At 44.7% G+C, this 15,391-nt stretch overlaps 1 protein-coding gene across 1 annotated transcript in view; it reads right to left on the reverse strand.

Moving 5' to 3' along the window:
* Window positions 1-15,391, reverse strand: part of PIGL (phosphatidylinositol glycan anchor biosynthesis class L) — a 63,752-nt gene that overhangs the window by 3,125 nt on the left and 45,236 nt on the right. Inside the window, exons 4-6 of the mRNA XM_062592813.1 lie at window positions 14,403-14,470; window positions 6,515-6,546; window positions 773-906 (exon numbers count right to left, since the gene is read on the reverse strand). Coding sequence (XP_062448797.1) covers window positions 773-906; window positions 6,515-6,546; window positions 14,403-14,470 — 234 coding nt within the window. The remainder of the gene's footprint in view (window positions 1-772; window positions 907-6,514; window positions 6,547-14,402; window positions 14,471-15,391) is intronic.

Genomic DNA, 15,391 nt, shown 5'->3' on the forward strand with positions numbered 1-15,391 from the left:
GAACAGTTTCTATACATAACACTTTCTTTCAATAGTCTCAAAAGCAGGGAAGTTCTGTGCATATCATTTGTGGATTAGCAGGACTGTTTGCTGGGCAAATATTTACATGCTATGGAAGGGGATCTAATCAGATTTTGATAAAGGGAACTGTGGACTAAATGTGTGAGATGTCACACAGTAAAATAATGAAAAAATGCACAGTAGAGAAAGGAACTTCTTAAGAGCTTTGGATTATGAGTTCACAAACTGTCTCCATCTTTAGTTGGAGCTATGGTCCAATGACACTGTTCCTAATGTGTAGTCCTATCGGTCTGAGATAGGCCAGTCTCACATTCCGAATATTGTATGCTGGATCCAGTCTCCTCTGAAATATATCTTACATCCTGGACACGTAAAACTCTTGTCAGTGCACTCTTGACTACCTAAAATCTCTACTTCACAAATCATAGAATCAGTAAGGTTGGAAGGGACCTCTGGAGATCATCTAGTCCAACCTCCCTGCTCAGCAGGGTCACCCAGAGCACGTTAGACAGGGTTGCATCCAGGTGGGCCTTGAATATCTACTCAGCCCTGCTATGCTGTCCACACACAGTACATGGAACAACCTGTCCACGGATGTTTCATAAATTACTGAAGATTGCCCATACATGACATTTATAATCCATGTGTACAATTATTTGTAATGTTCTCTGTGAATGTGACACTTCTGACTAAAGCCTTCACAATGATGATGAGCCATTCAAACAGGTTTGGCAGGTGCCACACATCTCACCCTGGCTTGTTCAGCCTCCTCCTCTGTGAGTATGAAGAGTGCATCTCTGGACAGCAAGCAGGAAATGGGCACATCCAGGATGGAGATGTACTTCCGGAAGAGATTTACTGATTCAAGTGTGAGCACACGGCATCCTAGATGAGGAAGAGGATGAAGATTTCAAAACAATTATGTTCTTGTAAGGTGTCCGTCTCTGGGCTCAGAGGGTCTTCGCAGGCCTGCCTGTATGGCTGACCATGACAGGGAAGCAGCTTCTAGTTATGCTTCCCCCAGGATCTTTTTGTGCTCCAGGCATGGCTATGATCATTTGTACTGGTTCGTGCTCTGCCTGTGGTCTGTGGAAGACAACGCTAGTTCCAAATAACAGAGGTTTCTTTGGCTTATAATTTAAATGATTCATACATATTCAATAAGCACAAAGGGAAAAGCACAGGAGGGCTCTCTGAATGCTGGCACTGTATCATATAATGGAAATTTAAAATAGCAGTCCCTGGTTCATCTACAAAAATGAGATTTCCCTTTTCTACTTCAATGTGTGGCTAAAAAAATATTTACAAGATTCAGGAATGGCTATATCAAATATTAACTTATCCAGGTAGTTACACTTCAATAACAGAGTTCCAGAATTCATTTCTTAGATGCTTGCAATAAAACAGATGAAGGGAATATGTATAAAGATTCTGCTGATATGTATTTGTTTTCTGTTTTAAAGAGCCCCTTGAACTCAAAAGTTTTTTTTTAACCATAGCTAAATTGTCCTCACTAATGAGATCAGAGCTCCTGATGGTCCCATTAAGAGCACGTAGTTCTGAAGGCAGCTGCTTTGGGATTTATTAGCACTTGGAAGCTAATAATTATGATTGTGATTATGTTGCACACTTCAGGAATTGTATTAAAGTTCGATAGAAGAGGCCACAGTCACAGAGATGGTCAGATTTGCCATTAAATTTTCTTCAGTGTGCCCTTGAACAGTGAAATGCTGAATTGTTACAAAGGCTGCCACTGGACCATTTTAGTGTATGGCTCCAGTGCTCACATGTCTAATTCTGCTTAAGCTGTTAAGTCTTGACCACAAGTGAATTCGTGGCACTCAAATAACCCTTGGCTCTAAAATACAGGCAGGACTTGTGTCCTCCTGAGGAAAAAGATTCTCCAGAATAGGTGAAGAAGCAAAAAAATCTCTTCCTAAAAGAGTAACTATGCAAGATGTGTTTGTGTGACAGACGCTGAGGTCTATGCCAATCTGCCATTGCTCAAAAATCTCATCGCACCAGGATGCAAAGAGTCAACTTGCTGCTAATGTCTCTACCTTGGACGTTAGTTAGACAGGTTTATAAAGATTCTTCAACCTAGTCTCTACCAGGAGATAGAAAAGTAAAACTTGTTGCTTCTATGGTGAATGAATTTCCTGGAAATGCAAAGGAAGAAGCCTCCAAAGATCTCCCAGGTAGAGCACAGTAGTCAAAGATCACCATTCTTTCCCCAGCCAGGGGCCTGTGACACAATTAACCCAAGAACATAGGAGAATCCTCCATGAGTCCTCTCATGAATGATTTGTGTTCCTTGCCTCTTCCTAGTATCACTAACTTATCTCCTTGCAAAGACTAGTCTTTTTTTTTTTTCTTTTTTCCAGCCACAACCAGCTATGGCAAGACATGGCAGCCCTGAGTGACTCCCTTCAGCACATCTAAAAATCTTTCAGATCCTTTCTTTCCTACCTCTCCACTAAAAGGAGGATGCAAGATATGTCTCAATTTTCAATATCCTTTTCCATTCTCAAAAAGAAACTCTTTCTCCCAGTATCACAGATGGCTCCAGGACCATGACTTTCCTTCTAGTCATCTTTCTGGATTGATCCTAGGTCATCACTCCTGAGCAGGCTGGACAGAGCAGAACAGGCATTGGCAGGAGTTATGCTCCGCTGTGGGCAGCAATGTGCAGGGTTAGAGGTGTCAGTGACCATCATAAGGCACTTCTATCCAGACAAACACTGATATTAGTTTGTGCTTGGTAAGAGGAAAAGCCCTCCCGAGATTCATGAGCCCTGCCAGGAGCTGCCAGGAGATGGCGACGTGCCCCAGCTCTGCAGGGTGAGGGAACCACAGCCTGGTTCCCTGCAGACAGCGCTCGCCCATGCTGCCCAGGTTAGGACCACTTTTGGCATCTCTACCTTGAAGGTCCTCCTGTCTTTTAACTGTATCAGTGCTGTGCCATGTCCCTACTTCTTTCCTACTGCAGCATCAGCTGGCCACCCCTTTGCAAGGTCGTTGTGCCTGTCCCCGCAGAGCAGCAGCTGGGTGATGCCATCTGGCAGGACTGATGGCAGTACCAAGCTCCCTGTGGCAAGGACCTCAGATGTGCCAGAGCTCAGGCAGCTGTACGCTCAGCACAGGCCGTGCAGCTTGCTGACTGCAAGGCTCAGCCCCCACCTCACTTGTGCCCCGCCTGACAGCCACAGAGCTGGCACTGTTTAGCTGCTACAAGTTTGCACCTTGCTATTGCAAAGGATGCTCTACAGTAACAAGTGGGCTGCCATGGCACCAGCAATGCCCTGACAGTTCTTCTACTCCCACTAAAGCTGCTTGTTGTTTCCAAGAAATGAACTTGGAAAAAGTTGCTCTTTTTATCTCCAGGATATGCCAGCCCTCTCCATCACACCAGCAAAGTCTGCAGACTGCATGCACACACACTACTGCATGTAGATCGAGGAAAAGCCTGAACCCCTGGCGTGCCATGAGCAGTGCTACAGAGAGGGCTCTTCTCCCCTTCACTGCAGAGATCCTCTAGGCAGCTCAGTAGACTCAATCTGCTTGCTGGGTAGTTTCAGAGAAAGGAGTTTGTATGGTGCTGCACTGGGACATAGCAGAGAAAAGCCATGGATGAGGATGCCCTTGCTCTGCTACTCAGCATTTCTGCCTGCCACCTGTTTGCACTTCAGCCCTCCCAGGAGAGGAGGGGGCTAGGGCAAACAGACTGCAATGGGTCCTTCCTTTCCTGGCTGGCTCATAATGCCCTGGCAATGCCATGTGGATTCCTAGTTGCAAGGCTGGGAAGTAAGGCCTGGTGTTGGGTTACTTACCACCCAGCTTTGAAGCCTGGGCTGCTCTGTTAGCAAAACGCACTCTCTCTTCCTTCATTTTTTTAAAATAAATATCAATTCATGCAGCAACTACTCCTCTTTTTCCCCCAAAGCCCAGCAACAGGGGCCCAAAATGACAGCAAGTGGATCCAGTATTGATCAGCCTAAGCTTCTGGGCCCCTATCTGTCAGGTCAGGCTGGGCAGTGGATGTTCAACCCTCACCAAATGAAGGGCACTCTAAGAGTCTTCTGTGTTAGTGATCTGACAGGATTTCCACACACTGACAGCAAAAGCTACCCTGCACGGGAACACGAGATGAAATGAAGCAGAGAAGGAATGTACAATCCAGTGAGAGATGGAAAAGAGTTCAGAAAAAGGAGCTGCTCCCTGCCAACCAGGGTAAGAGAAGTGCTGTCATTGATGAGTCTACTCCTGTGACACCAGCAGGTGAAGATTTTCAGAGCCTGTTGTGACTGTGACCTGGGTAGGATGGGATTAACAGTGTAATACAATCTCTCTAGGTTGGCAGAAAGGGCAAGATCAATATAGCTAGTGGATTAGGCCTAGAATAGAAGTGCATGAAGCCTGCAGCCTATTTGGCTTGGCTTTCTACTTCTAAAACACTTATGCAGCAAGCGTGCCTAGAATGAGGAGATTATTAGCAGATCTACGCGTGCTAAAGGCTCCTGACAGATGTTAGCACACCGATTCTTCTGGAAGAGAGCTGGTTATAGCTGGATGGGGTAGAGGCATATCCAGCTTCTTGAAGTAAGCCTACATGCTTGTGCCTTGTCTGGAGAACTTGATTACAGATTATAAAAAACCTGTTGTGTTTATGCTGGCTAAAGGCATTAGATAGCAAAGCAGGATATTTAGTGTGCTCATTTACATATCACTGAGGCCGTGCAAGGCTTAGCTGGCTTTTGCATTTGCAGAGTGATTTTCTCTGGATTTCCCTATCATGTCGGCTTACACAGGTTCAGCTGCAAATAGTTCCCTCTTACCAACAGGAGAGCAGGACATTTCCGTGGCCTGAACATGCCTTTCAGCTCTCTCCAGACAGCATCAATCCCAGCATCATTCTTGTTTCATTAAGCCCCTCTGATGCACAGCCCTGCACGCCTGCCGGATCAAATTATAAATACCGGGAATTTCAATGAGACTGGAACTATATTTGGAAAGGCTTAGTGTAAGCAGCAGCATGGGAGCTCCCCGTTCCTCTGGCATTTGTAGGTCATGTCAGATGTGATGTAATCAGAACAGCAAAGCTTTCACATAGCTTCAGGAATCTCTTGATGTTGCTACAGAAATGGAAATGTTGCCTATACATTGGTCTGTTTCAAACCTGAACCAATTTGAGGCACAGTCCATTTGGCTTACCCAGGATCACAGTGTATCTAACAAACCAGCGTGAACAGCACATGAGGTGTTTCAGTCTAGATAAGGACTGACATCTAGCAGAGACATCCACCACTGCTTTTCCTCACTCTTTTTCTGTACTGCACGCAGCATACACACAGCTGTTTGCTGCCTGCCAAAGCTGCACAAAGAGAAGGTCCTGGGAGAGAGACTGGCACTAATACTCCTGTTTCACAGGGTGGCGAATTAAAGAGAGTACAGTCAAAAGCAAGCCAAAGGGTATTCTGCCATCTTGTCTCATGTTTTCTCCACCAGATTTTGGTCTGCAACCTGCTACCATCAGGGGATTAACACTGACTTGCTGTGACACATCCAAATCCCACAATGATTTGGGAATTAGTGTTGCAGAAACAAAGTCTGGATAACTGCTGAGGGTGCAGGAGGGTGACCGGGTGTTGAGCCATCTTTCTATGCTCTGGCCAAAGCACAGAAAGAGCATAGCAGCTTGCAGCTTTATGCTTAAACTAGTTCCACAAATTCCTCCCTGAGCCATGCGCTGTTTTCTAGAGAAAAGAGCTGCAGATCTGCTCTGGGACCGAGGAGGATGGAGAAAGGACAGCAGCTACAAGAGGTGGTCAGGAGCATCCTGCTTCCGCACTTTGCTTTCTTCTGTCCCCTCCTTAGCCAGAGGAGTTTCTCAGAGATGCCTTGTAGTTTAGAGGTAAAAGAGCCCAATAGTCCATTGTGCCAGTGCAGACTTCAGATACCTTTCCCATACTGACTACATTTTGGTGGAAGCTGAGCTTGGATAAAGCAGTAGGGAGAGTATTTGAACATAAACATAATCTTTTTTGACAGAGCTGGTAACTGCTTTCTGAGGCCTGTGTCACCATAAAACCAAGGCTTAATACTTTATTTTTTACTTATGTATGTACTTATGTACTATTATTACTTATGAAGTAAGATGTGACAAAAAAAATTAAAACTGAGGTTAAAGACTTGAACTTATGTTCAAACAGCAAGAGGCCAACAGCAGAGTCTGAGTCACATCACTGAGACAGAACATCCCCAAAGAACAGGAAAGGCACCAGCTCCCCTGACTGACCAGGAAAGCAACTATATGGGAGCCTGAGCTGGGGAAAAACTGCAGGGAGATAAAAGAGCAACAAAGAGTTCAGTGTGGGTCTCATTTGCATTGCAAATAGAGGTAAATTAGGCAGATGCAACTCTGGACAGAACATCAATGTAAACATTGCCTAATGCCTGCAGAGTCATGGATAGTTTGTGGGAATTTTTGACATACCTTCAGGTAACTTCCGCTCTGAATGCAGGTAGCTGTGAACAAGAAGAGACATGGGGGTAAGTATTCAATGAAGTTACTGAAATGCTGATTTTACATATATAAACTCTGTGCACTGTATTGACCCTTTTAATATACACACATGCATTTACAGTGGCTGATCTTAAAAACAAGGTTCAGGAGCAGACATTGGATGCACACAGTAGGCAGTGGTAAGCCTCACTCCCCACATGATTCTACCATTACTTTCCTCACTGTGGCTGCTGGGACACAGCACAAATTACTTCCATTAAGTCCATCTGGCTCTCAAACTCCTTGTGTTGAAGTAAGGGAGCCTGAATGAGGCTGCCAAAGGGCATTCAACCCTGAGAGTATTTGCTCTTTAAAGTCCTGGGTCTGCTAACCAGGGACACCTGCTGAGCAACACTTCCTGCCTGTGGACCAGTTTCCTTCTTTCTACCCACACTGGCGCATCATAGGAGCTGCTCTGACGTTTTGCTCACTAAGAGTTTGATCTTTCTATGACTTTATCCTAGAAAGTGCAGCAAAAATATGCATCTTGGAAACAGATGAGGGGACCAGTGCAGGCAACTTAAGCAATGATGGTATTTCCATCAGGAAGTGTGAGCAAATGATCCTGACCTGGTGAAGGCATGTGAAGCTGTTAGCTTCAATTTCTTTTTAACTCTCTTTTTTTGCTTTTCCTTCTCCAGCCTGTGATTCATGGTTTCAGAGCACTTAAGCTCACATCACCATTTACATCTTCTCCAAATTTGGCCCATCACAGGGATGGGAGAGAAGCGTGTCTCCAGCAGATGGCACTCAGAGCTGTCCCACACCCAGGCTTGCTCTTTCACGAGGAAAAAAAAATCCAAATAATGGAACATTTGCCAAAAGGAGAAAGGAAATAATAATAATAATAAAAAAAAAAAAAAAAAAAAAAAAAAAAAAGTTTTCAATCCTGTGTTATTTAACACTGTGTAATATTTAAAGAGATTGTTATCATCTTATTATAGTGGTGTATTTAATGAAGGACAATGTGACAGTTCATGTGTAAATCAACCAGGATAAAACATACATTGTATGTGAATTGTTATGTTTCTCCAGTCACTTTCAGGCTAGGATTATCTCTGACTATTGGTTAAGTTCAAGGAAAAGGATTAGCTACACAGGCGTAGACAAAATAGGAAGCATGGAGTAAATGAATACCCAAAGCAATTCAAAGCAAAAGTCAAGCCAGAAATGCAGGTCATGACAGAACTCAAACAGCAATCAGAAGACATATGCCTCAAACAGATTCTCCTGCCAATGGTCTCCTCTTCTCCAGAGCCAAAGATCTGCAAGCAATACCACTTCCAACTAAGAAACGGCCTGTAGTATTGACTTGGTCACCTTCTACCTCACAGCTCAAGTCCTGCTATTCAGACTCAGTTTTTTCATGTCGCCTTGTAAACATTACTAGCGTTATTTTTTTGAGGAGGAGGAGGGGGAAAAAAAGATTTAAATATCTCCATTATTGTCTGCTGTACTCTCCTGCGAGAGGCTTCTTCCACCTCAGCTAGAATTTGGCCCCATGAGGAGGTGATTCAGCACTAGTTTAAGCTAGAGGGATGGGAACTTCCTGAAACAAGCTTGGAGAGATAAAGCATGAATGGTTGTGAAATTTAGCTAACTATCCAAGGCACTAGTCTCTTTTCTGGGCATGCTGTTCTGCCGCAGAGGGGACTTTCGGAAAGGTCCTCAATGTTGCTGCCAGGCAGCCTTGACACTTTGGTCTGGACGAATGGGCACATAGAAACCCTGATTCTCTCCCCATCATTTTTGTCCTGAGCTAAATGCCTCAGGGCTCAGCAAGGTTCAGTGCAGAGCTACAGGAATGGCCTCCACCCTGCTGCAGGGCTGCAGAGGAACTTGCAGCTTTGTGCATTTGTATTTCTCAGGCTAGAGATGGTAATGAACTGTACTTGCCGAGAGAGGAAAAAAAAGAAAAACAAAGCTCTACCTCCCGCACACATTCAAAAAACTAGCCAATCCTCTCCCAAATCAATCTTCTCATTCCCATCTCCACCCTGCTGGAGCTGTCTCCACGGGACACCTCCAAGTAGGGGAGAGGTTGCAGCTCTCTGCTGTTGCCATTTTGGGAATGTTGTTTTAGAGACTGGACTTGCTGTGGTTTGGGTGAAATGAGAGAGTCTGGCATGAAATCCTGACCAGTCAAACACAAACATGCTCTTTTTCAGGAGTGCTTTCCACAGGTTTTCTTGTGGAGAGACTTTTTATAACCTTTTTTCTTTTATTTTATCTGAGGGGACTTGTTCCCACTCATCCACCCGCCCGAGCCCAGGTGATTACAGGGCACCCCTTACTGCACCCCCTTTAGTATGCCCAGTGGCAGGCTTCAGATCCACATTCGAAAGAGAGTGAGACCCTCAGCAAGAAAGAACTCCAAAAGGCTGAGAGTCCTCCAAAGGCACTCACTATCTGTCCACGGCAAGGACTCAGCACCAGCTCCTCCCTCAAGGACTCTGAAAGCTGTTGCAGTCTGTTGCTATCAGCTGCATCTGCCCAGCAGAACAAACTGAAATGCCCCAACAACCCCAATCTTGGAAATTGATCCTGATTTCCCTGTCTTTATTCAGGCAACCTCAAGGAAAGCTGTCCACAAAGTGAGTAGGCTGGCTCCAGAAAGGCGCTGATAACTGGCATCTACCCTTGATGGCAAGATGGTGCTGAGACCTCAGTTTTGGGAAACACAGACCTCCTCTAGGGATGAACCAGGACTGACGCCCTGGTGGGCGGATTACAGTTTTGGTGATGTTTTGTTCTGTGAAAAATTGTTCAGTGAAATCAATGACTTCACTCTCCAAACAGTTGCCTGTGCCAAAGGCAAAACCCTTCACTGAACTGACCGTGCTGGCTGCTGCAGAGCCCTGGGGAAACGCAATTGTCAAGAACATGGCAGAGAATGGAAGTCTTAAAGATGCACTGGGGCTCCATTTAGGATCCTAACTTCTAATCTGCCCAATTAATCTGATGAAACAGATGTGGAAGAGGAAGAACAGCCAGTCTCCCAGGAATTACAGAGACATTAGAGTGAGATACTTGCCAGATGTTGAATGTTTCCTATCTGGAACGCCTCTTCCCTCCCTAACCGGACTTTCTGGCTGCATTTCCACGCACCCTAAACTACACAATGTAGCAACATGCAGTTTAAAACACTACTCAGGCACACTGTTCTCACACATACTGCAGTGGCAAAAGAGAGTTCTGCCAGTCAGAAACAAAGCTGGTGATTCGGAGATCTTCTAGCTGACAGAGCTGCTCTGTGCTTTTGTCCTCACATTGTCTGGGAGAGAAATGTGCAGTTTCACTGCTCCAGTCAAACTGCTAGCAGTCCAGGGAGGCTGGGAAGGACATTCCCTGATACTGTCCCTTTGAAAAAAACCCTTCTTAGGAGGGAATCCTTGCTAAGTACCAACTGTTCTGGTGCCCTGTGCCCAACTTTATCTTAATGGCTCTCAACAGTATCATGGAAGGGCACTGGGATTAATGAGCTTGGTCAAATTAAGGAAGGAGGGAGCAGGGGCTGAAGGTATTAGGTAAAATCACCGAAGAGATGCCCGATAAGATACCAACACGATGTATGCCAGGCATGGGGCAGAGTTCTCCGAGAGGAAGGGTCAAGGTCTCAGAGGATGAAATTTTGCCTTGACCATGTAGAGACAGTTTGAGTGCAATCACAGATACCACTCAAAAGTTCCCTCATCACTTTGGACATTACAGCCCACTAAAACAAAATGCCGGAACTGAGCTGGACTATAAAAGGACAGACGGAAACTGAAGGTACTGGAAGCTGTTTCTTCATCAAAGGTCGTCTTTTTTTGCAGAACCTAGAAGTCTAGCGGGGGCTAAACAGTCCCAAACAGACATATTAATGCCACAGGAAATTCTTTTCTAAGGGGAGCAAATAATAATCAGTTTGGGAAAAGGAAGAAAAGACTATACTCTGCTTCCAGACTGTAAATGACATGCCACTCATTTGAAATGCACGGGCTACAGCTGCTTAAATTTAGGAAGAGATCGGAGTCCCATTCCAGCCCCCTGCCTTTTAAGAAGGCAGCCATTAAAATGGTGTATCAGGGCACCATTTGCTATCATCAAACAAATCACCCAAGAAACAGCTCGTTTCCTGTTCTCCACATCATTTAAGAGCTGGCCTAGAAAATTCAATAAAAGGAAAACTGCCCATTTGTAGGGATGTCATGTAGTTGATGGCTTTTGAGGAGAACCATACCTACCGAGCCTGTAGATTTAGCTGGACAACACACTGTTCAATGTTTTGATTGGAAATGCTCTTTCCCCCTCGCACATGACCCAACTACTACTTAAAACACACCATGCTATGTCCCGTGGCACTCATAAATGGAGCATTTAATAGTCAGGCCATGACACAAGGCATCAGTGGCACTCAAGCTGTACCACAGTCGACTCAGGAGTGATAAAACCCTAAAGTTCCCAAATATCACCTCTGCACAGTCTTATTTACAATCCACCACCAAGCTGATGGCCATTCAGCAACATCCTGTGGGACTGAGAGGAGTTTTTCCAAATGGAACTGACAAGAATAGGCTCCGCTAATGATTCTTTGATGTAGCTTTTTATATGGCATCATTGATACAAGTTTTATGGATGCAGTTGCTATAACAACATAATGCACAGTGGTTAAATATAGCAGCTCCTATTTTCCACTCAGTTTGCTCTGCCCTAAGCAGACAGGGACTATTCTTTCCAGTTCTAGCTGGGATGAAATGGATTTGATCGCTCACTGGAGAAAAAGGTGATGCTGTCCTTCCTCCCTCTCACACAGACCATTACTCTCCACTTTAAGCAAACAAGAGCCTCCCATTTGCTACTCTACCAGACAAGAGGGTTGGTATTAAATGGAAATGCACAATGACTCATACAAAACTGCATCACCTTGATAGTACACGTGAGATCAGTGCAAATCCTGTCATTTCCAAGTGCAGGAAAGAGCTGTTCTCAAATATTCCTGTCACGTAGTATTTACCATGCTTATTACTGTAGTGTCTAATGACTGGCCAAATGCTGAGAAGGGAGTAAAGTGACCTTGACATCACTCGAGACCTGCCCTTCCTTGTGGATGTGTTTATCGGATCCAGGCTCTCTTGGCTGGAGGGAAAGCTCCTGCTTTGGAGGATAAGAGAGAACTGCTTTTCCAAATCAAGGTGATTTTCTCTTCTTTGCTATAGTGGGGCTGTCTTTTTTTTTGTTTGTTTGTTTTCTTTTTTCTTTTTTTTTTTCAGTCTGGGAACCAGAAATGAAATACTCCCAGGGGAGACTGAAATCAAATACCAATTTGTGTTCCTCTCTCATCCTGTTTTTTCTTATTTTTTCCTTGCAGAAGAAAAAAATCGACTCTCAAATCATGACATTTCACAGTTCCTCCCTGATCTGAAGCGAAGACACATAGCAGCACATCAGGAGGGGGAGAGGTTGCTGCAAGGGGAAGGGCATACTTCTTTTGAGTAGTCCCTGCTCCTTTGAACGTGACCTCTGATCCACAGCCCAAAAGATATTTATGTCCTTAGCAGATAACGTTGAGCATCTGCTCAGCTACATCCTTTTGCTGAACTACTTTGCTCCTTGTTGCTGTTCAGATATTTGTGGCTCCTGAAGCAAGCAGCGTGTCACACAGTCTTTTCTCCCCCTGCTTTTGCTGTAAGCAGCCTCATACTTAGTGAGCACAAGGCAGATTTCCCATAGACAGGGAGTATCCAAAAGCACTAAGGATCACTGCACCAGCCCTCTGCTTCACTTTTTCTACTTACAGCCACAATGTAGGCATGACCCTGTAAGACCTTTTTTAAAGACTGTTAATAAATACACTGCACAGGCAGAGAGAGTTTATTTGTCACGCAGTCCTGGGGGCCTTGGGGCCAAGTGCAGTGACTGTTGCTTTGCAAAGCCCTGCTGACAGGGAAGTGTGTGAGAAGCTTCAGCATATGCTCCAAGCGCTGCCTGCACTGGCCAATATGCGAGAACTCATCAGGGCACTGAAAACCAGGAGTGATACGGTCACGCTCTAGTTGCTACATGACACAAACTGAAAAATAATGAGAGCAAGCAAACCACTAAAAATAAGTTTAACCTTTCAGTGGCCACAGTACTACTCCTGCCACATGCAGATGACTGGGCCATCATGCTTATTTCTGCTGATTCAGAACTGGAAAAGCCACAAGACCCCAGTCCTTAGTTAATGGGAGCTGCTTATACACTGGGGTCCATATCAGCATGTACCTCATCAGCCCAGGACAATGTTCTGCTGTAGGCTAAGGACTAAAGCAAAGATCTGAGGTCAAAGGGTTTACAGATAATGAATACTCTCTAGTAACATACTCTGAGTTGAGAGAAGGGTTAATATTCTCACAGCACATACTGGAAAACTAAAGCACGAAGGTGGGAAAGTTATTTCTGTACAGCCTCGAGTCTGACAATAGTAGAGCTGGGATCCAAATCCAGAGCTCTCCTTAATTCTCTCATGCATAATTCAGCCGCTAGCATGTTTCCCCTGTACCTTCTCAGGACGTAGGGGAATATCTAACAATCTGCCCTCCATTCCTATTTGCTGCCCAATGGCAATTGACTGAGCAAACCCTGAGGTGCAGGCAGCTGACAGCTCATCATTCCCTCTGTGCCACTGAGGAGAGCATCGGTCATCAGCCTCTATCCCTTATCCACTGGACTGGCTCCTCAATAATATTGTGCTGGGAAACATCTCTGTGCTTAGCCCAAACAAATGCATTGTTTGCTTTAACTCTGTCTCCTTTCTTTCCATTAGGATGTTTCCGAAGTTGCTGGGAAAAGCCATGATCCTCTCTAACACTGAACTTCAGCCATCAGATAAGATCAAGGACTCTCAGCATCTTTCCAGTGTAGCTCACAGCACTGGGTTCTGCAGCACTGCAGCTTTCCTTAGTCAAGTGAGAAAGGTAAACCACTGTGATGTTAGTAAGGACAGCTAGAGAATTATTTGAACTGTGCAAGTGATACAGAAAACAAATGGATGCTAAAAATACAAAATACACTAGCAAAGAGTTCTTCTCATGCCAAAGAAAAGCAGGGGCAGCTCTCATGGAGATCTCTCTAGGATACAACCAGGTCTGAATGAGCAACAGATTAAAATAAAATATTCTAGATGCCTTGCTAAGCAGAATTTGGGTGATTTTAATACATGGGATTTTTGTCTAGCATCCTTCATACATCATAGCACAGAGAGAAAGGCTCTCAGAATTTAAAGAATAAACTGGTGGAGGAAGGAAATGACATAGGAAGAGTGGTAAGTGGCGACAGCTCTAGTGAAAGAGCAACTTCCTTGGACTGGAGAGGTAAAGTCCGACACTCAGATAGGAGGGCAACATCCTCTGGAAGAATAGTGCAGAATGCTCCACAATCTAACCACCATCTGTTCAGGCACTAGCTATTTGCAAGTTCTCCTCAGACCAGCAATGCAAAGTGATCTGTCACTGACAGCATATTTTAGTGGAAGTGTATTCCTACCCCAGTGGTGGGAAGCAGAAACTGCTGATGCACTGGGAGCAAGGATGGGAAGAGCCGAAGAGGACCAAATGAAAGGTGGACTGGCAGAAGAGCAGCAGCAGGTGGAATAGAAAAGGATGCCTGTAGGTCATTTACAGAGCTGTGAGAATTTCTCTGAATAGTATTGTGTCCCAAAGGCTGGCATTCATGTATATCAGCAAAGTTAATACTGTTCTTGGCTCTAGCTATTAAAATTTGCTGCTTACGTACAAGCATCACATTCACTCTATAACACTATAATGAGCCATCCAAAAAAGCATGCAAAATACTGTACCTTAAAGCAGTACAAAGAGAAGTGTGGTTAGCATGACCACTCACTCCTCCTGCGTCAAAGGTTACCACCTGCAAAGTAAAACCAGAGAATAATAATAACCTAGGAGGAGAAAACAGACGGTGCAATAACTGTCTTTGATACACAACACGGCACTGTCCCAGCCTGTTGCCTCTGAAGAGCTGTGTTTGCCTTGCGCAGTGAGGCCTTGTGTGTGAATTCACACTACAGAAATACAACTAAACAAGTAAGTGAAGTCACTGGATCTAAACAACTACACAATCTAAGAGCTTAAATAGCAGAAAGACGAGAAGAATCACATTCCCAGTGGCAGCATGCACTTCTTACTCATTATCTGTCCAAAAGGTTATTTCAGAGTGATCTGTTGCAAACTGGTTGTTCCTAGTCCAAGTGATCTGGCTCGATGAATCACTCTCCCCTGCATCTAACAACATACTAGAATGCCTGTGGATTGCACAGTGAGACTATAGGATGCTGTATTGTAAGTCAGGACATAGTTGCTCTAGCAAGAACAACGGAGTCATGTACTAGTGTTTAGTTTGTAATGAGACTTCATGTCAGAATCAGAGAGTGATAAAATAATGTGATCTGAGAATAAACTTTTTTAAGAATCAGCTGACTGTACCTTTTGTACAACCAACTCATGCTTTCAGCTGAACAAGGAGATTATATTGTTTATTGTTTCTTTGCAGGAAGAAAGCGGAACTTCACAGTGCAGAAGTAATGTGTGAATGCAGAATTACCAAGTCACCTTCCAAAGCACAGAATGCCCTTGTCTCCCTGCCCTCAGACGTACCAGCAATGTATTAGGGATGAAGCATCCTCCCTAAGAGTATTAAGGAAGGGCTCACTCTGGGCACTGTGTGAAGGCGGTACTGAAAAGCTCCTGCTTCCAGCCCAGCAGACAGACTGGCAGCACAAAGCCTGGAGCAGAAAGGCTACATGTGCAGGCAGGCTTTCCAGACAGGGAA

This window comes from Rhea pennata, chromosome 20, assembly GCF_028389875.1.
Source record: "Rhea pennata isolate bPtePen1 chromosome 20, bPtePen1.pri, whole genome shotgun sequence".
Taxonomy (NCBI): Eukaryota; Metazoa; Chordata; class Aves; order Rheiformes; family Rheidae; genus Rhea; species Rhea pennata.